Here is a 16186-nt window from a genome sequence, read left to right as displayed (position 1 = left end):
TAAATCTCGGTATGGCAATGCACGCATGTAGAAATGCATACACAGGTGTTTAACATAAAAAATATATATATATAATGTATAAATAAATATGTATCACATTATGTTCATCAATCTGATATAGATGCTCACTCACACTCAATTAACGTTAGAGTAACAATAGGTAGAAGTAGCAATGTATTAAGATTAATAGTCGTAGCGACATTAAATGTCTTCCCCTTGTACTTTTTTAGCGTGATGTACTCTCGTGTGCGTGGCAGATTCATTTCAATATTTATTTAATATGGGGTGTTCGATAATCGATGGTACAAGTGGTGTAGTGACTCTAGATAAAAAAAATTAAATAAAAAAATATAGAATATCTTTTTATGCATTCACTTACAGTGAATGTAAGTGTATAACATTCGACTTTCGCTTTATCGAACGTATATAAAGCGAAAGCTTTTTTGCTCGATAGAATAAAAACCGAATCTAATACACTTACATAACTATTTGTAACTATCATTTATAATAGGTACAAATAATAAATATTATTCTAAAATGGCAGGAGATTAACTTTACTCTTAAACGTTTTGAACATCAGTTCCAACACTTTTTAAAATGGAATCACTGGTTTTCCACATATACCACTGATGCCGAACACTTTGTACAATGAAAGACTTGTTTTAAACCTCAGTAGGGCCTGATGGTTTTGCTTGCGTTCTTCGTCGGGCCAGTTCGGACATAACAACAGGACCAATATGAGGAGATCGTGGACTACTTGACATAGCTTTGTAAGTTTCTGCGACTGCTTTCTGAAAACATGTCCAAAGAATTACATTCTGATGGTAAATAAATTTCACTTCTAATAAATAGAACATACTATTAGGCTGCGTGGATCTCTAACTGTGTTTGGTAATGCTTTTTGCGGAAGACGATGGCGGTTCATGATCCATGGGTACTTTAAAATGGCAGCTGCAGTAGGCCTTTTGTTAGGATCTACGTGTAACATTCTTTTCACCAGTTCTTTAGCTTCGACGGAAATATGACACCATATACCATTTTCAGTGTCTATAAAACCAGGCCCAATACGATCCAATATGTCAGTTGCGCTATCTCCGGGACTGTTACGAAATGGGGTGTATCTAGTATGCAAACAAAAATTATCAGTACCGTATAATCTTTAATTTCTATTCAATCAACATATGTTTAATTACCCAGCTAGCATAATATATAATAAAACACCAAGTGACCAAATGTCGCAAGCTGCGTCGTATCCTTGGCGTTTTAGTACTTCTGGCGCTACGAAATTTGCAGTGTAACATGGAGTCATTAGCAAACCGTTTTCTGCACGCAGTTGTTTCGCAAATCCAAGATCACACAAACAAAGAGTCCCTGGATCAGCTCCTGGTTTTGAGTACAATATATTGGATGGCTTTAAATCCCGGTGAACAACCTAGCGATTATATACATAATATTTAATACATGTAATTTAAAACTGACCTGAATACAATTAAATAAATACCCCGTTTCCATGCAGATATTGGATTACGTTGGTAATTGTGTACATCACTTCGGCAGCTTCTCTTTCTGTAAGATTACGCCTTTGCAACAAGCGGTCGAATAACTCTCCGCCTCGCAATAATTCTAACACAAGGTAAGCTCGTTTATCGTCTTCATGAACAGCTCTCAATGTTACAATATGCGGATGTCCTCCATACCGAAGCAAAATTTCAATTTCTTCCGTTGGATCTCTTTTCGATTTTTCAATTACCTGCAATTAAGTAATGATCAGCATACAAAAGGAATCGATATATTACAATAAAACATTGAACATTGTACCTTCACCGCAAACTCAGTTTTGGTTGCTTTGTGAATAGCTAAGTAAACGGTACTGTAACTTCCTTTGCCGATTTCTTGTTTAAACTCATACTCGTCGGTTATGGAGACCGGACTCACATAAGACATGAAAGTTGCATTCAGACTATCACAGTGTTTATATTCCGGAGTTTTATGGTGATCCTCAAGAAGGCACGGTGCGACGAAGCTAAAGCCACGGAACAATTCGTGGGCGTTAGCACTTGGAGGTACTCCAGGGGAATCTAAAATATTTTATAATTTTATTAATCTATTACACAGTCTTTAACAGCAAGTATCAGAAATCGTATCATTTGTTCACGATACCTTTAGGCGTTTTACATGTAAATTCACTATCAAAATAAAATGCATCATCATTTTGACTAACAGCTGGCTTAAAAGGAGGTTTTATTTGTTTTTTGAGAAGGGCATCCCAATCGATTGTCGTGAAAAATATATGCCTTTTGATTTTTTCCACTCCATCTAAAATAAAAGCAGAATAATCAACTAATCCATTAGGTCTACTGTTCTTTGAGTTATAGAGCCATTTATTTCCAAGATCCAATATTATTATTACCAGATCCAAGCCTATTTTCAGGATTTCTTTTGAACAATTCTCTGAGAAGCGTTTGTGCTTCTGGTGAAATGTTTAATGGCATATTGAGTTTTGCTTTTAATATCTGCGTCATTGTTTCCTTGTGATTTGCACCTTGAAACGGAAGAGCTCCAGTCAACATTTCGAACTACAAATATCAAAATTTACAATTTGTGATTAGCAGAGAGTAAAGTTATTTTTCGTAATGTTCTGTAGCTAATTCAACCAACCATAAGAACACCAAAACTCCACCAATCAGCGGCGAACGAATGCCCTTTACGTTTAACAATTTCCGGCGCCATATATTCCACAGTACCGCAAAAGGAATATGCCTTACAGTCTTCTTCTAAAGATTGCTTACTTAGACCAAAGTCAGTTAAAGATAAATGGCCTTCGGTATCCAGCAAAATACTATTGTAAATGAGGAGACCATAGTTAAACATGTATAGTCGTACAATGCTTCTATTACTAATAAGTAAAATAATACAAACTTTTCCGGTTTGAGATCCCTATAAATAATTCCAAGCTTATGTATATGATCCAGTGCAAGAGCAAGCTCTGCCAAATAAAACTTTACATCGTCTTCAGTGAACATCAGCTACAATAAAAATTAAATTAAAGTGTTACAACTCTTCTAGTACATATTTATTTCAACAATTGAGACCTACCTCTTTAGCTAATCTGGAAAATAGATCACCACCTCTCAGAAAATCTAAAATTAAATACAATTTTCCTTCCGTTTGGAATGCATAATGTAGTCTCACTATGAATGGATGCTCAACTTCTGCTAATATATTCCTCTCCATTTTTGTCCTAACTCTGTCCCGAACTAAGACAATATAAAAATATTAAACTACTTTAGAAAAAGAAAAGAAAATAGTTAAAATTGAGAATTGCTCTAAAATTTGTTATGTACAGAGACGATACAAGGATAAAACAAGTATTCTTGTACCCTAATTCTTTTAGTGATGTTTTCAGAGCGATTCTCATATATTTAACTCGATAAACACCTTTTAGTGTAGCCTTTCTGAGAACTTTCATGGCATAAAGTGTTCCACTATCTTTACCAACAACTTTCCTTGTTAAGAATACCTAAATAACCCAAGAATTTTACTGATGTGAGGATAGAGCTTAGCAAACATCAAAGCTTTTTTAATTTATAAGATTTGTGTATACCTTTCCAAAGGATCCTTGGCCAAGCACTTTGAGAAGTTCGAATTGAGATGGATCTGCTTTTTCATGGCCATCTCGTACCACTTCACGAACTTCAATCTCATGAAATTCAGAACACCCATTTGAACGCGACTCAGCTGCATTCCCCTGAGTAATCATTGCTTCCTCTTGAGATTCTGCTGGCAGGATCTCTACGCTTCCCTAAACAACAAAGACAATTATTGTGTTCAAATCATGCTATCGTGATTCTACTGTCATAAATTATAATGAAACTGTCTTTGAAATAAGAAGACGTTTTGACAAGTGAAGTAACGTTACCTTTTCATTCACATTTTGCTCGGACCAAGGAACCGTCAGATTCGCTAACGGCATTATATTTGACGTCGCGTTATTATTCGCAAAACTGTAGAAGTTGTCGTAAATTAATCCCGCGTGTATGGTCGTCATAAATTATCATTTAGATGCGTTTAGTTTACAGAAATTCGCAGACGATACGTTGAAACGAAGACGTTCAAACCAGCTATCTGACACAGACCGGAAGCACCTGCTTTGCGACCTTAAATATAGCCGAGAGGAATGGCTGCTTTACAACGAACCTCGCCAAAATTCCGCAGAAATATTCCAAAATTCATAAATTTCGAAAGTAAGACGTATACGAAACACTATATGTACTTTTTATACAGAAAGCATTTAAAAGCAAACGGGTAAAACACTGCCGAATTCGTTTAAATCCTCAGTAATTAGAGCTTCAATTTAAGTATAAGAAGTCACCTTTACATACGCGTTATTGATTAGGACTGTCAACAAACAGAGAAAAAAACCTAAAGTACGAAATATATTATAAAGAGCACACAACAAATACACGACACAGAAACAATTAATGCATTCGATTTCGGACGAGACAAGCAAAATTATCGTCTATTTTGAACAGTTTTCCTTACTATTTACGCTTTCGGCTAGTACGAGATTCTGAAAGTCCAACACTTGTGCACGAGATGACAGTAAAATGATTCTCGAAATATTTCTGTCGAAAGTTACACGTTATTGAGTTTTAAAAAAATACTTAATATGAGAAGGAGACAGATGCGTGTTACTCTGCACGAAAATCTGTCGCAAGATATTGATTTGACAAGTTAAGCGAAGCGTTGCGTCAATTTGATGTCCAACAAGTGATCGGCTTTAACGCTGCGTCTTTTAATCTCTCAAACCTTTGCAAATTCTACTGAAACTCTAGTAAATAATCAATCACAAATTCGAAATTTCGTCGTTAATAAATTACGGAAGAGAATATCATATTCAAGTGTTATTAAATACGCACAACTTCGAAATCTATAGGAAGAACTCAAAAGTTTACTCAAAGATTCTTGTGGTTTTGTGGTCACTAGATAAATTCCCCAGCCGATCCTTCAGTAAATAATGACTCACGCAATTGCACAAATGAAGATTGCAGAAAATGAAGAATATCAATTTCAATAGCATGAAGCAATTTATTTCGGCGGTGTTCAATTATGAATCGCTATTATTCACTATTAATTGATAATAGTACTGTTTTTCATTGATATAAACACGCATAAAGTAATCTCTCAATTCAAGAACCACATCCGGCGGCAACGGGGCTCTTGATTTAAGAGAGTGTAGCGAATTACTGTGCTCTGATTGGCTGACGATTCACAGTTGAACGGTGCTGCCCTTATAGATAATGACAAAGGCAAGAAATACAGCAAGTGAGTAAGCAGCCCGACATCAACAGAATACATACAAAACGAATCACATCGACGCTAATGTAGTTTGCCTCACTTTAACGTGTTTGTGATATCACTCTTTTCGCGCACCTGTACGCCTGACATTCAATTTGAAACACGCGGCGCGATTATTCGACTTGTACTTTTCACAATAAGGTACGTTTCGAATATACGTCTTTGTAGACAATATTTCGACAAATTGAGAAGCATAAGGTACAGCCAATTATTGCATCGTCCTGAATGTTAAAGCATGAAATAGAAAGAATATTGCAACTAGTATGTTTAAATATTCTCCGAACATGACGAGAAAAATGCAATTTGCGATTTTGTTTACGAGTTAAAACAGTGGTGTCGGATTCGGGTCGTGTTCGAACCAATGAACAAGTCACAGAGCGCGAACTTGCCAAATTTGTTTAAGAATTGTAAAAAATATCATTTTCCTCTTCCACTGAACAATTTCTCGCGAATGAACATTTTCTAACATTTTCCACGACAATTTCCACGCATGATGCTCACTTGGAGAAATTCAAAAAGCAACTAGAAGTCATTGTAACGGTTGAGTCGCAGTCATGATCTCCAATCAGAACATGGAAAATTTCTATATTAACCCTTGTTAATGGATCAAGTTGCGGCCTTGAAATGCGCAGCAATAGAGCCCATTAATGTTATGAATCCTAATCATGCACACCTCCATGTCTCAGCTTGATCCATTAGCGAGGTTCGATATAGAAATTTTCTTTGCTCTGATTGACTGACGATTCACTGCTGAGACAGGGTGCACTGAGGATTGGCTGTGCAATAAAATGATGGAGATAAACGCGCCAGCTTAGGAAGTAGAAAAAGCATGCAGTATAAAAGCATGAGTAAGTCTCAGTACTATATTTATCGTATACATAGCATTGTATTGCGACTCATTAGGAAATGTTGGGCAACATGTTTCCAGAGATTCGAAACTGCAGCTGATTCATACATTGAAATGTTTTTGTCGGACTGTTACGTGTAGTGGTCAGTGTTTGTTATCCGTAACAAATCTTTATGATCTGTTTGTACCATAAACTGGGATATTACTTTTTCAAGCGGAGGAACTTCTGTGATACTATTTGTAAAGAATAGTTCAAGTGAGTGAAAGAGAAATAATATTGTTCACATTTAGGGTTATCTTAACCTATGGTGAGTAGTTTGAGGCAACTAGTACCGTTACTTTAATATGTACCGAATAATTTAAAAGAATTTCTTTTTTAATTTATATACCCTTATAACCTATTTCAAAATGTTTATTTGGTAAAAGAAGGTTTATATCATAATAACTTTTGTATGATATAGGTAGTCTTACCACAATAGTTATTATTTTTAGAGAAATAAAAATGCCATGCTGGTATTATGAAAAGAAGGAGCTAAGGAACACTCCGTCTATTCAGGATGGAATTGATTATGAGACTGAGTGTAGATATAGAAAAGAGGGAGCAAGATTTATCATTGACACTGGGACAAAAATGGATTTAGGTTATAATACTATGGCCACTGGTGTTGTTTATTTCCATAGATTTTATATGTTTCATTCGTTCAAGAATTTTCCGAGATACGTAAGTAATTCCTGTTATTTTTAGTCATATGATTAAGTAAATTCAGTATGCTGAATTAGTGGCCTGCAAGACATTTCCTTCTCTTTGCTACTATGTTGTACATCCTCCTTCACATCTATTGTAATCTGAAAATTACTGTGTGATCAGTATCAAATTTATACAAATACAGCGATGATTAAAGACCAAGTAATTGGTTTACTGTGGTGGTTATATTTTAATAAATATGGAGGAACATCTTGTAGGCAACAATTTAACTATACCTGAAGTAGAGGATTATATCTTATTTCTAATGATTTTTAGGTGACTGCTTGCTGCTGCTTATTTCTTGCCGGCAAAGTAGAAGAAACACCAAAAAAGTGTAAAGATATCATAAAGACAGCTAAAACTTTACTGACTGATCAAAAATTCATGACATTTGGAGAAGATCCCAAAGTCAGAGTTTGTTTAATTAATTATTTTTCCAGATACTTTGCAAATGGTATCGTTAATGCGACAATTGACATATATTTTTCTGTTGTAGGAAGAGGTCATGACATTGGAAAGAATTTTATTACAAACCATCAAATTTGACTTGCAAGTTGAACATCCATACAGCTATTTATTGAAATATGCCAAATGCCTTAGAGGTAATCAATGCAACTTTATCACTTCTACATATTAGTTCAAATTAAGTTTCACGCACTGTTTTTGAAAAAATATCTTATTTGAAGCACTCTGTATAAAGCTAGAGCTAAAGCAATATGCTCAAAATTTGAATATGTTACAGGCGACAGAAATAAGTTACAAAAGATGGTCCAAATGGCTTGGACGTTTGTAAATGACAGGTAAAAATTAAATGCATGTTATGTTCAAATTTGTTAGAACTAGTGCATTGAGACTTCTCTTTCTTACAGTTTATGTACCACATTGTCGTTGCAATGGGAACCAGAAATAATAGCGGTAGCCCTCATGTATTTAGCAGGGAAGCTTAGTAAGTTTGAAGTTGTAGACTGGAATGGAAGACAACCAAAACATTTACGATGGTGGGACATGTTTGTTGAAGATGTTACTATGGATCTTCTAGAAGGTACTCAAATTTGTTTCTTATATACTGACATGGTATGTAAACCTGAATATGCGTACACATGTGTTCTTTCTGTTTATAGATATATGTCATCAAGTATTAGACTTATATTCACAAGCTAATAACACGAAGCCACCAGATTCACCACCAATGACACCATCTAATGAACCATGTAGAGATAGAACTATAGCACCACCTCCCACAGAATCAGCATCTACTACTCCAAATGGTATGTGTAGTTTACATACAGAAAAAACTATTTACAAAATAGACTTATTTTTTAATGTATTAACATTTTGTTGCAGTTACACCAGGGAAGTCTGCTAAGGTTGAAGTACCTGCGGTTTCTGCGAATGGATGCCCAACAACAGACGCTACGGAAACGATGAAACCAATGGAAGTTCCGCCACACTTCCCAACATATCCAGCTAATTTTGCGCCGAACAATACAAACTATCCACCAGCGTTTCCTCCAGCCAATGTTTCGATACCACCGCCCCCTGTGAACGCCATGAATCATATTGTTCCTCCTATGCATCATATTGGTTCATCTGGTCCCATTAGACCTGCACCACCAGCTCCCACTACAACACAACCACCATTCCAACCCTATCCTTATCCTACAAATGCATCATACTTCCCTCCTAGTAATCCTGTACCACAAACGCCTACACCGCGAACGTACTACCCTCCGCAGCCTTAACACATGGAACAACGTATTAAAAATATAATTTCTACCGATGTAAGTGTTACTATGAAGATTAAAATTAGTATTATCGAAGGAATACTAATCGAAGCCTTGTAAATATTGTAAATATGTAAGGTTTGCTATCAACAATAATATTTAATTATAAAACGTTTATATCATTAACACCTGGTTTACATATAGAGATTTCCTTTATTAAAGAAATCCTTTCCAACAAATGAAACATTGTTGATTGTACAATCCATGGTTGTAAATAATTTTATAAGAGGCTCTGCCGACACTGAATCTAACACAAAACTGTCTGTGTATAAAACATACAAAACTGATGGTAGGTCCATAAATTCTGCATATGACAAAACTGTGTAAAGAAATACAATGTCATTAAAAATTGTCTAAAAATCTATTTTATGGTGTCAGTTAATAACCCACCTCCTGCTGTAACTCCAAATATAATGTTTGGTTGCTCCAAAAAAGGCTCTTTCAAACTGCAAACATCCTGCCCATTCTTTGAAACTAACATTCTCAAAAAGGAGGGTACAACTGGTCTGTCTTTACTTTTAAAGTGTGAAATGTGACGAGATGTTATACCAATAGTATGTTTTGTGTTTAAAAGAATTTCAGACATCTAACAAAATGATAAAAATCAATAGTAGAGAGTAGTCGTACGAGTATTACAATTAACTATATATATACCTTATCAACCAATATGCCAGAGAATTTCACATCAAATCGTGGAGACACATTACATAAATATATTCCATTATTAACTTGATAAATTATACAAATTTTTGTTTTGTTCTTATCTTCCACAAGGCATGCTTCTTCTGTACTTTGACACAGACATTCTCTAGAAAAATCTATAATTACATTGAACATTAGAATTAATTCATGTCCTTATATTCAGTTATCGAATTAGAATTCACGTTATAATAATAATAAGTACTTTAATAGTACTCGGATACTAATTTTAGGCTATTGTAAACATTTATAGCACAATTATGTATGTCATTACCGGCAAACATAAAAATATATTTACCAATTAACATTTCTCCTTCAACAACAATTAAGGTATCGATTTGAGTCGGCTTTTCTTGCAACCATTGAACAAATAATTCGCTAAAAAATATTTCAACAAATATTATTTGTAATCTGAAATATGTTTACATTGAAGAGGTTATAAAGCTTGATATATTTAACTTACAGCTCACTGATCGCATTTTCATTTGACTCATTTTCATCTTCATCGTCCCAAAACGCTCGGGAAACGGGAAATACCACATCACCAAAACAACTCACCATTTTTGTTAACAGAATTAACAATTGCTACAAAATGAAATCGAGTTACATAGCTTGTACTGCTTTGTCATGCCGCTTTGTTACACGCTAGTACAAGTACGCGAGGATGAGAATTAAACAACAAAAGAGGACTCTGTGATCACTTTTTCAAATTTGTGTCTAAAATAAAATAGACTTTTTGGATATTAAATAAAACAAAATAGGGCAAACAAAAAATCAAATACTTTCTTGGATGTAACTGCTTTATTTTATTATTCATTCTAGTCAAACATTACATATTTCTTTTCAATAGAATCATTTAGTTTGTAACCATGCAAATACTAGAAAAATTGTTTATTCATCACTTGTCATTTATACATATCTGTATAAAAGTATAAAATTCTTATGCAATGTCTTTATCATAGAAATATACTTTACAGTACATATAGATACTGTTAATAAGTAGTTTGTTTTATACTTCAATCTAAAATCATATATGTATATTCACATATCTTATATTTCTTTTTAATAAAATAGCACTTTTCCTTCTTATTTTACAGATTTTGTAAATCAGACCTATACAAAAGATCAACTGTACATTTAAAATTATATATGTATAATTATATTTGCACAATGTGCCATGGTCATTTTTTTTTTAAGATTTTAAAATAATTATTGTTCGACTTATGATTCATTACTTAAAAGTTTGAAAGGTCACTTACTATAGATAAGTAAAATGTCATGTTATAAAATAATGAGCATTGCAAATATTGAAAGGTACACATTTTTGTGTTGGATTTTAGAATCCAATATCTTACTAAAATTGTATACACAAGACTGTGTAACTCTAAAATATACGATATAAAATCATGTATTTTACACGCGACTCATACTGGGCCCAAGCTAGCCCATAGCGCACTCTGCAACGTTTATTATCTCTTATTGCACGGTGGACTAACAATACTGTGCACATGATCGCATAATAATGAGGCAGAATATCACATGCTAACGTTACACATGATATCGACCACCACATTATTATATCACCCAAATAATTCGGATGTCTTACGTGGCCCCATAAACCAGACACTAGGAGTTTCTTGCCACGTATGGTTGAAATAGTATCTAGGTCTGTAAAATATGTATAAATCAATACAATTAACATTAATTACAGAAAGTGTTACACTTACGTGCTACAGCAGGTGATAAAGGATTCCTTCTGAATTCATGTTTCTGCGAGTTGCTGATCCTATAGATTAAGTATCCAATTATGAAGAAAAATACAGGGAAGCCGAGCAAATAACTGAACCTTGTCCTAAAGAAGAAGTTTTAATAAAATTGTATTTTTTATATATTTGATACTGAAAAAAGGTTAATTGATTACTTACTTATTGTACAAAGCAAATTTTGTCGTAATGGTTGGTAAAAATGGATATAACATATAGCCAGTACTTAACATGTAACCAGTCCCTTCGTGCATTATTTCAAAAGACGACAAAATTGTAGACTCAAAGAATAACGCGTCCATAGTATAAATTATTTGTAATGACGCGATCAACAAAACACTGATGCGGAGGTGCTCTAGAGAATAACTCTGTGCTTCTTCAATTGATTTGACTACAATGGCCATATTTATAAGCATCTAAAATGTGAATATGTATATATAGAATATGTATGGTAATATCTACTTCCGGTTTATTTGAAAATACTACCGTAGCTATCATAGCTGTACGGAAAATAGTCATTTTAATGTCCAAGGGACCAATTCGTGGATTTATCTCTCTTCCCTGCCAAAAGTTATAGATTCGACTGTTAGTAGAACCATATATGTTGAGACTCACGATAGGAGCTTTGCCACCTTTGATAAACAGTATTACGGACAAAATTACTCCAAGAAGCCACCCACTGATTGAAAGTTGTATGTAATTATCTATAATGAGATCAGTAACTCCCAATTCTTTATATATACACACGATAAATACAAGTAATGATAAAATAGCTGATAGAAATCCTGGAAAACGAATATTGAGAGTTATTACAGTTTCATTTAGACAATCAGTTGCAAAATTAGACAAAAATTTAATTACCATTTAAACGGTATTGCAGTCTTCCACTTCTGTTTTCGAGACCATCAACCTTCTTTCCAACTGGTGAGATTGAAGCTAATGCAACGAACAAGAAGAACCCCAAGTATGTTCCAAAAGCTTTCAAGTTTATATATGAATTTAGATCCTTTGGTAATTTGGGATAGCCAAATTTGCAATTTTTCGGAGTGCACATTAGTTGCGGTAATATTATAAGCAACGGCGTCAAAATGATGAGAATAAATGATCCGATGCTTCCTCCCCATTCTTGAGGTTCACTGACCATGTCTATTTCTATTTTTCGTTTTTCAGTTATTGGAACATCTTGTACCACTTCCTTTTCATAATGCATAGCTTTCAAGAGGTCCTAAAAGAACGCTATCAGTTAAATCAATGTTACTTGATTAAAGATATTTATATACATGGAATAAAGCTCACATGATCTCTTTGTACTGAAAGACCTCTCTCCTTGCTCTCTGCATTAAAATCATGTAGCTGAAATTTCCTTTCTATTGGAAGCGACACAGCTCTATTAATACTTCTTGTCAACATTTCCATTTTGTAATCAGATTCAGGTTTTGTAGTAATAGACTGTAATCTTGTTGATCTACGTGTAACTATCCCCATCCCTCTCAATCGAGATTGAAGAGGCAACGATTCAACAGACTGCTCATCATCATTTGTACTTTTTGAACTAACTATATTCTTAACACTGCTTGTCTCTGTAGAGTAAAAAAATGACATTATATTGAAATACGAATTTTTAAGCTATAATTCTTTTTAGCAGGAATATTTTACCATTAGCTACTTCTATTCGTGGCAAAGAGATACGTGCAAACTTGCCCCTTGTTGAAGTTCCTTTAATTGAAGTTCTTCCTGGAGAACGTTTGCCTGGAGATCTGCCAGGTGAGCGTTTACTTGGAGATCTCCTACTTGGAGATCTCCTACCTGAAGTAGCTCGAGGTTTTCTTCCTCTGCTGGTGGATCTTACTGTACTTCTTGCTCGTCTAGCTGTCTGGAATTTTAACAAATACGTTTATAAAGTTTTTGTAATAATATATTTATGATTTAGATGATTTAAAAAGTACTTTTATATCAGTTGAGTGAATAGTATATTCTGCTCCAGCTTCAAATTGCACCTTATACTGATCACCTCTGGCACTTAATATTTTGCCTTTCCGATATTCTGTGGTGGATGGATATTTGGCAAACACTGACTCTCCTTCGGTAAACTTCATTTTTGTTCCTAAAAGTAGCAATTGACCTTTACAAAAGTGTTATGTAATCTTAGAATTTAATTCACTGAATATACATAATAGTTTTTAATTTATTAAGAATTTATACTTAATTAGGAGAAACATGTGTCACAGAGTAGCGATCTACGATATGGATTGCGAAATAAGCCGAATATTGTTTCAGCATAGACGCGTAAGTAAGGTCGCAATAGCAAAGGATTCTTGAATGAAATTGTACTATACAATACCAGTAAAAAACACATTTATACAACTTACACGTAATTTCACTTAATCGATAGTAGTTTCTTGTAATGAGATTCTAACTGGTTGAAAAATAAAAGAGCTTCTAATCGCGAGGTTATAATTAACGCTATTTTTTGCATCATAACACGAAGAGACGCACACTTTATGGTGTTCGAAGACGCATAAAATCCAAGCCACGCTACGTAATCGTATGCACCGCGTAGATTAAGATGCATTCACAACGAAAACATCTGAACCGTAGCACTGTCAAAATTCAAATTTACATAAAATAAGATGAAGAATTACATTAAATACGTAACGATACACATTTAGCTGTATTCAAACAAGAAAACGGCTTCGGTGAAATTCGAAGTCAAAAAATTCTCGCGTTAAGGCGAGGTTCAATATTGCTCGATGAATTATTAACAAAAGCTTTCATAATAGATAAACAGTTTAACATCATTTTATTGATTATACATGTTAAAAAAATCGTTGATTAATTTTTATTTTGACGTAAAAAAGGCAAATGTTTTCAAGTAAGCGACAAATTATTTGTAAACAAACTTTAATGCGACACCTATCTTATATATCCGTTACCACTGAGTTTACTCAAAAGTCAGTATGTTTTTGAAATTTCATTTAAATGTATTGCAAAGATTTACACTGAGTTGGACTTAAGACGATTCAGCATGAACTATTTGAGAGACCGTGAATCTACAAATCCCGATCTCAATGCTATTAATCGGTTAATAATCTTAAAATACAATTACTTAAATTGATACAAATTTCATTCAAGTAAATATGAAGACAGACGCGTATGCAGACGAAGAAAATCTAAAAGACGAGGAATCATTTTTGGTACGTACGTGATCTTCGTGTTTCACATATATTTCTTTAATTCTCTTTAATATTTAAGTCAACTAACGGTATTCCACGTTCAGTGGTTTGTACGATAGAAACGTACAACCGGAAGTAACGCTGAAGGAAGTCCGTTTCCGCGTGTATACACGTAAACGCATTGTCATTTTTCGCAGATGTCTATAAAGAATACATTGACCACCGTGCACAATAGCGTTAATAATTTCGTAAATGATGTTCCTCGAGCACTGTTCGATTCGGGGTTAGATTTCGATATAGAAAAATTAACTATATCGGACAGTGAAAATATAGAATCTCATCCTTCGTCACAACCTTTAACTGAATCAGTTAAACAAGAGGGTAAATATTTAACGCAATCTGAATAGAAAACCATTATTTAACTGTCAAATTAGAAAAATATTTCTTTGCTATACATAGAGGACAAGACTAAAATTATAAATTTGGAACTTGAATGCGAACGACTGCGTACCCAATTGCATCAGCAATTAGAAGCGAACGAAATAACACAGAGGGAAATCGAGTACATGAAAGAACAAGTGACTTGGCAATAATTTATTTCAACGATCAAATGTTTTTCCACGAGAGTTCACAGCGTTGATAAATACCTTGATTTTGTCGTAGTTGTTCAACCAGAGTGCTTATTGCACAAGTTTGGGTGCGGTTTTGGGCAATCTAACGTGGAGAGCGTCCAGGTTCCCTGAAATTGTTGACGTCTGGCTTTCCGCGGTAAACGTATTTTTTCAAGGTCTAACGCATTTCTCGTGACGCTATAGCTATCGATTTTCACATAGTTTCAGCACAAAATTGGCGGACTGTTATCCATAACGGATGGAAGTTTCGAGGCATTTACGAAAACTTATCGGACTGCGTTTCCACCGACTAGCAACGACGAATACCAATTTATAATCTCTCTGTTGGGCATCGTGACTAATATATCTGCGAGTCCCAAAGGGCGCGAATTTCTTATCACTAACTCGAACGGCAAAGATTTTATCAAGAAGATAGTGACTTCAATGCCAACCTTGCCAATCTCACAGGGTACCCTTTCTATGAAAAGGTAACCGTGGGAAATCCTAATTCATTATTAAATTCAAAATAGACTTTTCGTTGGATGTTTTTAGGGTATGGGTGTACTGAACATACATCTATTAAATGCAAATGGTAATGACCTTGACCGTGTAGAATATTTTGTTGTATCAGTGGGTGGTTCTAATAGCTCGGGAGATGGAGAGTGGGGATGGAACAAATGGGTGACTCAGTGCTATGGTGGGGGTGACCTTGCTGAGCCAAACATCTTTGTAACTACTACAATAGCCCCCCCCATTTTTACTTTTTTCTGACTGCAACGTGCTTTTTCCAGATTGATGTTGATGACGTTGTACAACGTTAGTATGAATGCAACCGGTTTGTTGCATCTGTTTGATTCTCGAATAGGAGACGCGTTGAACTATTACTTGAGGAACGATTCTCTACCGGATGAGGTACAGTTGCTGTGCCTGCGTGTATTGATCTCCATCACATATGGTCTAACTGATCCGAAATACATACGAGACTTGATTTCGAGTCTGCCAATTGACAAAATAGAAGATATTGCAGTTGCGAGCAAGAACGAGATGAGCAGCTTCGCGGAGAAAGTTATAAACAACTTACGGAACTCGGAGAAATACCTAAGCTAGAATTGAACCGGCAGTCAGACTGTATCTGGATTTTCGTAAATTAGAAGTATGACCCACCGAGTGAGAGCGCTTTTAATTGCATTCCAACGGTACAGCGAT

At 34.7% G+C, this 16186-nt stretch overlaps 5 protein-coding genes across 13 annotated transcripts; 2 read left to right on the top strand and 3 right to left on the bottom strand.

Moving 5' to 3' along the window:
• Window positions 1–48: 48 nt before the first annotated feature.
• On the bottom strand, window positions 49–5156 carry LOC144469453 (ribosomal protein S6 kinase 2 beta). 5 transcript variants are annotated; one of them, XM_078179752.1, is made up of 14 exons: window positions 4543–5155; window positions 3920–4157; window positions 3605–3802; window positions 3439–3520; window positions 3097–3257; window positions 2920–3026; window positions 2659–2839; window positions 2411–2576; window positions 2161–2316; window positions 1819–2078; window positions 1502–1750; window positions 1194–1432; window positions 860–1121; window positions 49–787 (listed from the first exon to the last, which is right to left on the bottom strand). In XM_078179752.1, exons 2-14 carry the CDS (start codon window positions 4046–4048, stop codon window positions 593–595), a joined length of 2385 nt encoding a protein of 794 aa, XP_078035878.1. In that variant the 5' UTR covers window positions 4049–4157; window positions 4543–5155; the 3' UTR covers window positions 49–592. The 5 variants fall into 5 exon arrangements, with proteins under 5 accessions (XP_078035878.1, XP_078035877.1, XP_078035879.1 ...); XM_078179751.1 differs by having other exon boundaries at window positions 3920–4831; window positions 4920–5155; XM_078179753.1 differs by having other exon boundaries at window positions 4920–5155.
• A 994-nt stretch (window positions 5157–6150) lies between these two features.
• On the top strand, window positions 6151–8811 carry Cyck (cyclin K). 3 transcript variants are annotated; one of them, XM_078179762.1, is made up of 9 exons: window positions 6151–6206; window positions 6287–6461; window positions 6698–6926; window positions 7227–7358; window positions 7447–7552; window positions 7693–7750; window positions 7820–7992; window positions 8072–8218; window positions 8295–8811. In XM_078179762.1, exons 3-9 carry the CDS (start codon window positions 6708–6710, stop codon window positions 8690–8692), a joined length of 1233 nt encoding a protein of 410 aa, XP_078035888.1. In that variant the 5' UTR covers window positions 6151–6206; window positions 6287–6461; window positions 6698–6707; the 3' UTR covers window positions 8693–8811. The 3 variants fall into 3 exon arrangements, with proteins under 3 accessions (XP_078035888.1, XP_078035886.1, XP_078035887.1); XM_078179760.1 differs by having other exon boundaries at window positions 6153–6206; window positions 6287–6513; XM_078179761.1 differs by lacking the exon at window positions 6151–6206 and having other exon boundaries at window positions 6277–6513.
• A 21-nt stretch (window positions 8812–8832) lies between these two features.
• Psmg1 (Proteasome assembly chaperone 1) lies at window positions 8833–10071 on the bottom strand. The gene is made up of 5 exons (XM_078179765.1): window positions 9897–10071; window positions 9732–9811; window positions 9389–9552; window positions 9125–9320; window positions 8833–9053 (listed from the first exon to the last, which is right to left on the bottom strand). The coding sequence occupies exons 1-5, from the start codon at window positions 9992–9994 to the stop codon at window positions 8869–8871; spliced, it is 723 nt and encodes a 240-aa protein (XP_078035891.1). The 5' UTR covers window positions 9995–10071; the 3' UTR covers window positions 8833–8868.
• A 156-nt stretch (window positions 10072–10227) lies between these two features.
• Lbr (lamin B receptor) lies at window positions 10228–16102 on the bottom strand. Of its 3 annotated transcripts, none has more exons than XM_078179758.1 (9): window positions 15017–16102; window positions 13143–13300; window positions 12853–13069; window positions 12493–12776; window positions 12058–12421; window positions 11683–11981; window positions 11359–11612; window positions 11161–11285; window positions 10228–11101 (listed from the first exon to the last, which is right to left on the bottom strand). In XM_078179758.1, the coding sequence occupies exons 2-9, from the start codon at window positions 13290–13292 to the stop codon at window positions 10818–10820; spliced, it is 1977 nt and encodes a 658-aa protein (XP_078035884.1). In that variant the 5' UTR covers window positions 13293–13300; window positions 15017–16102; the 3' UTR covers window positions 10228–10817. The 3 variants fall into 3 exon arrangements, with proteins under 3 accessions (XP_078035884.1, XP_078035885.1, XP_078035883.1); XM_078179759.1 differs by lacking the exon at window positions 15017–16102 and adding an exon at window positions 13566–13743 and having other exon boundaries at window positions 12898–13069; XM_078179757.1 differs by lacking the exon at window positions 15017–16102 and adding an exon at window positions 13566–13741.
• LOC144469456 (heat shock factor 2-binding protein) lies at window positions 13316–16102 on the top strand. The gene is made up of 7 exons (XM_078179763.1): window positions 13316–13482; window positions 14329–14390; window positions 14567–14750; window positions 14829–14947; window positions 15033–15137; window positions 15203–15468; window positions 15772–16102. The coding sequence occupies exons 2-7, from the start codon at window positions 14334–14336 to the stop codon at window positions 16085–16087; spliced, it is 1047 nt and encodes a 348-aa protein (XP_078035889.1). The 5' UTR covers window positions 13316–13482; window positions 14329–14333; the 3' UTR covers window positions 16088–16102.
• Window positions 16103–16186: the final 84 nt, after the last annotated feature.

This window comes from Augochlora pura, chromosome 4 (assembly GCF_028453695.1).
Source record: "Augochlora pura isolate Apur16 chromosome 4, APUR_v2.2.1, whole genome shotgun sequence".
Classification (NCBI taxonomy): domain Eukaryota; kingdom Metazoa; phylum Arthropoda; class Insecta; order Hymenoptera; family Halictidae; genus Augochlora; species Augochlora pura.
This window is presented reverse-complemented; position numbering and strand designations above follow the sequence as displayed.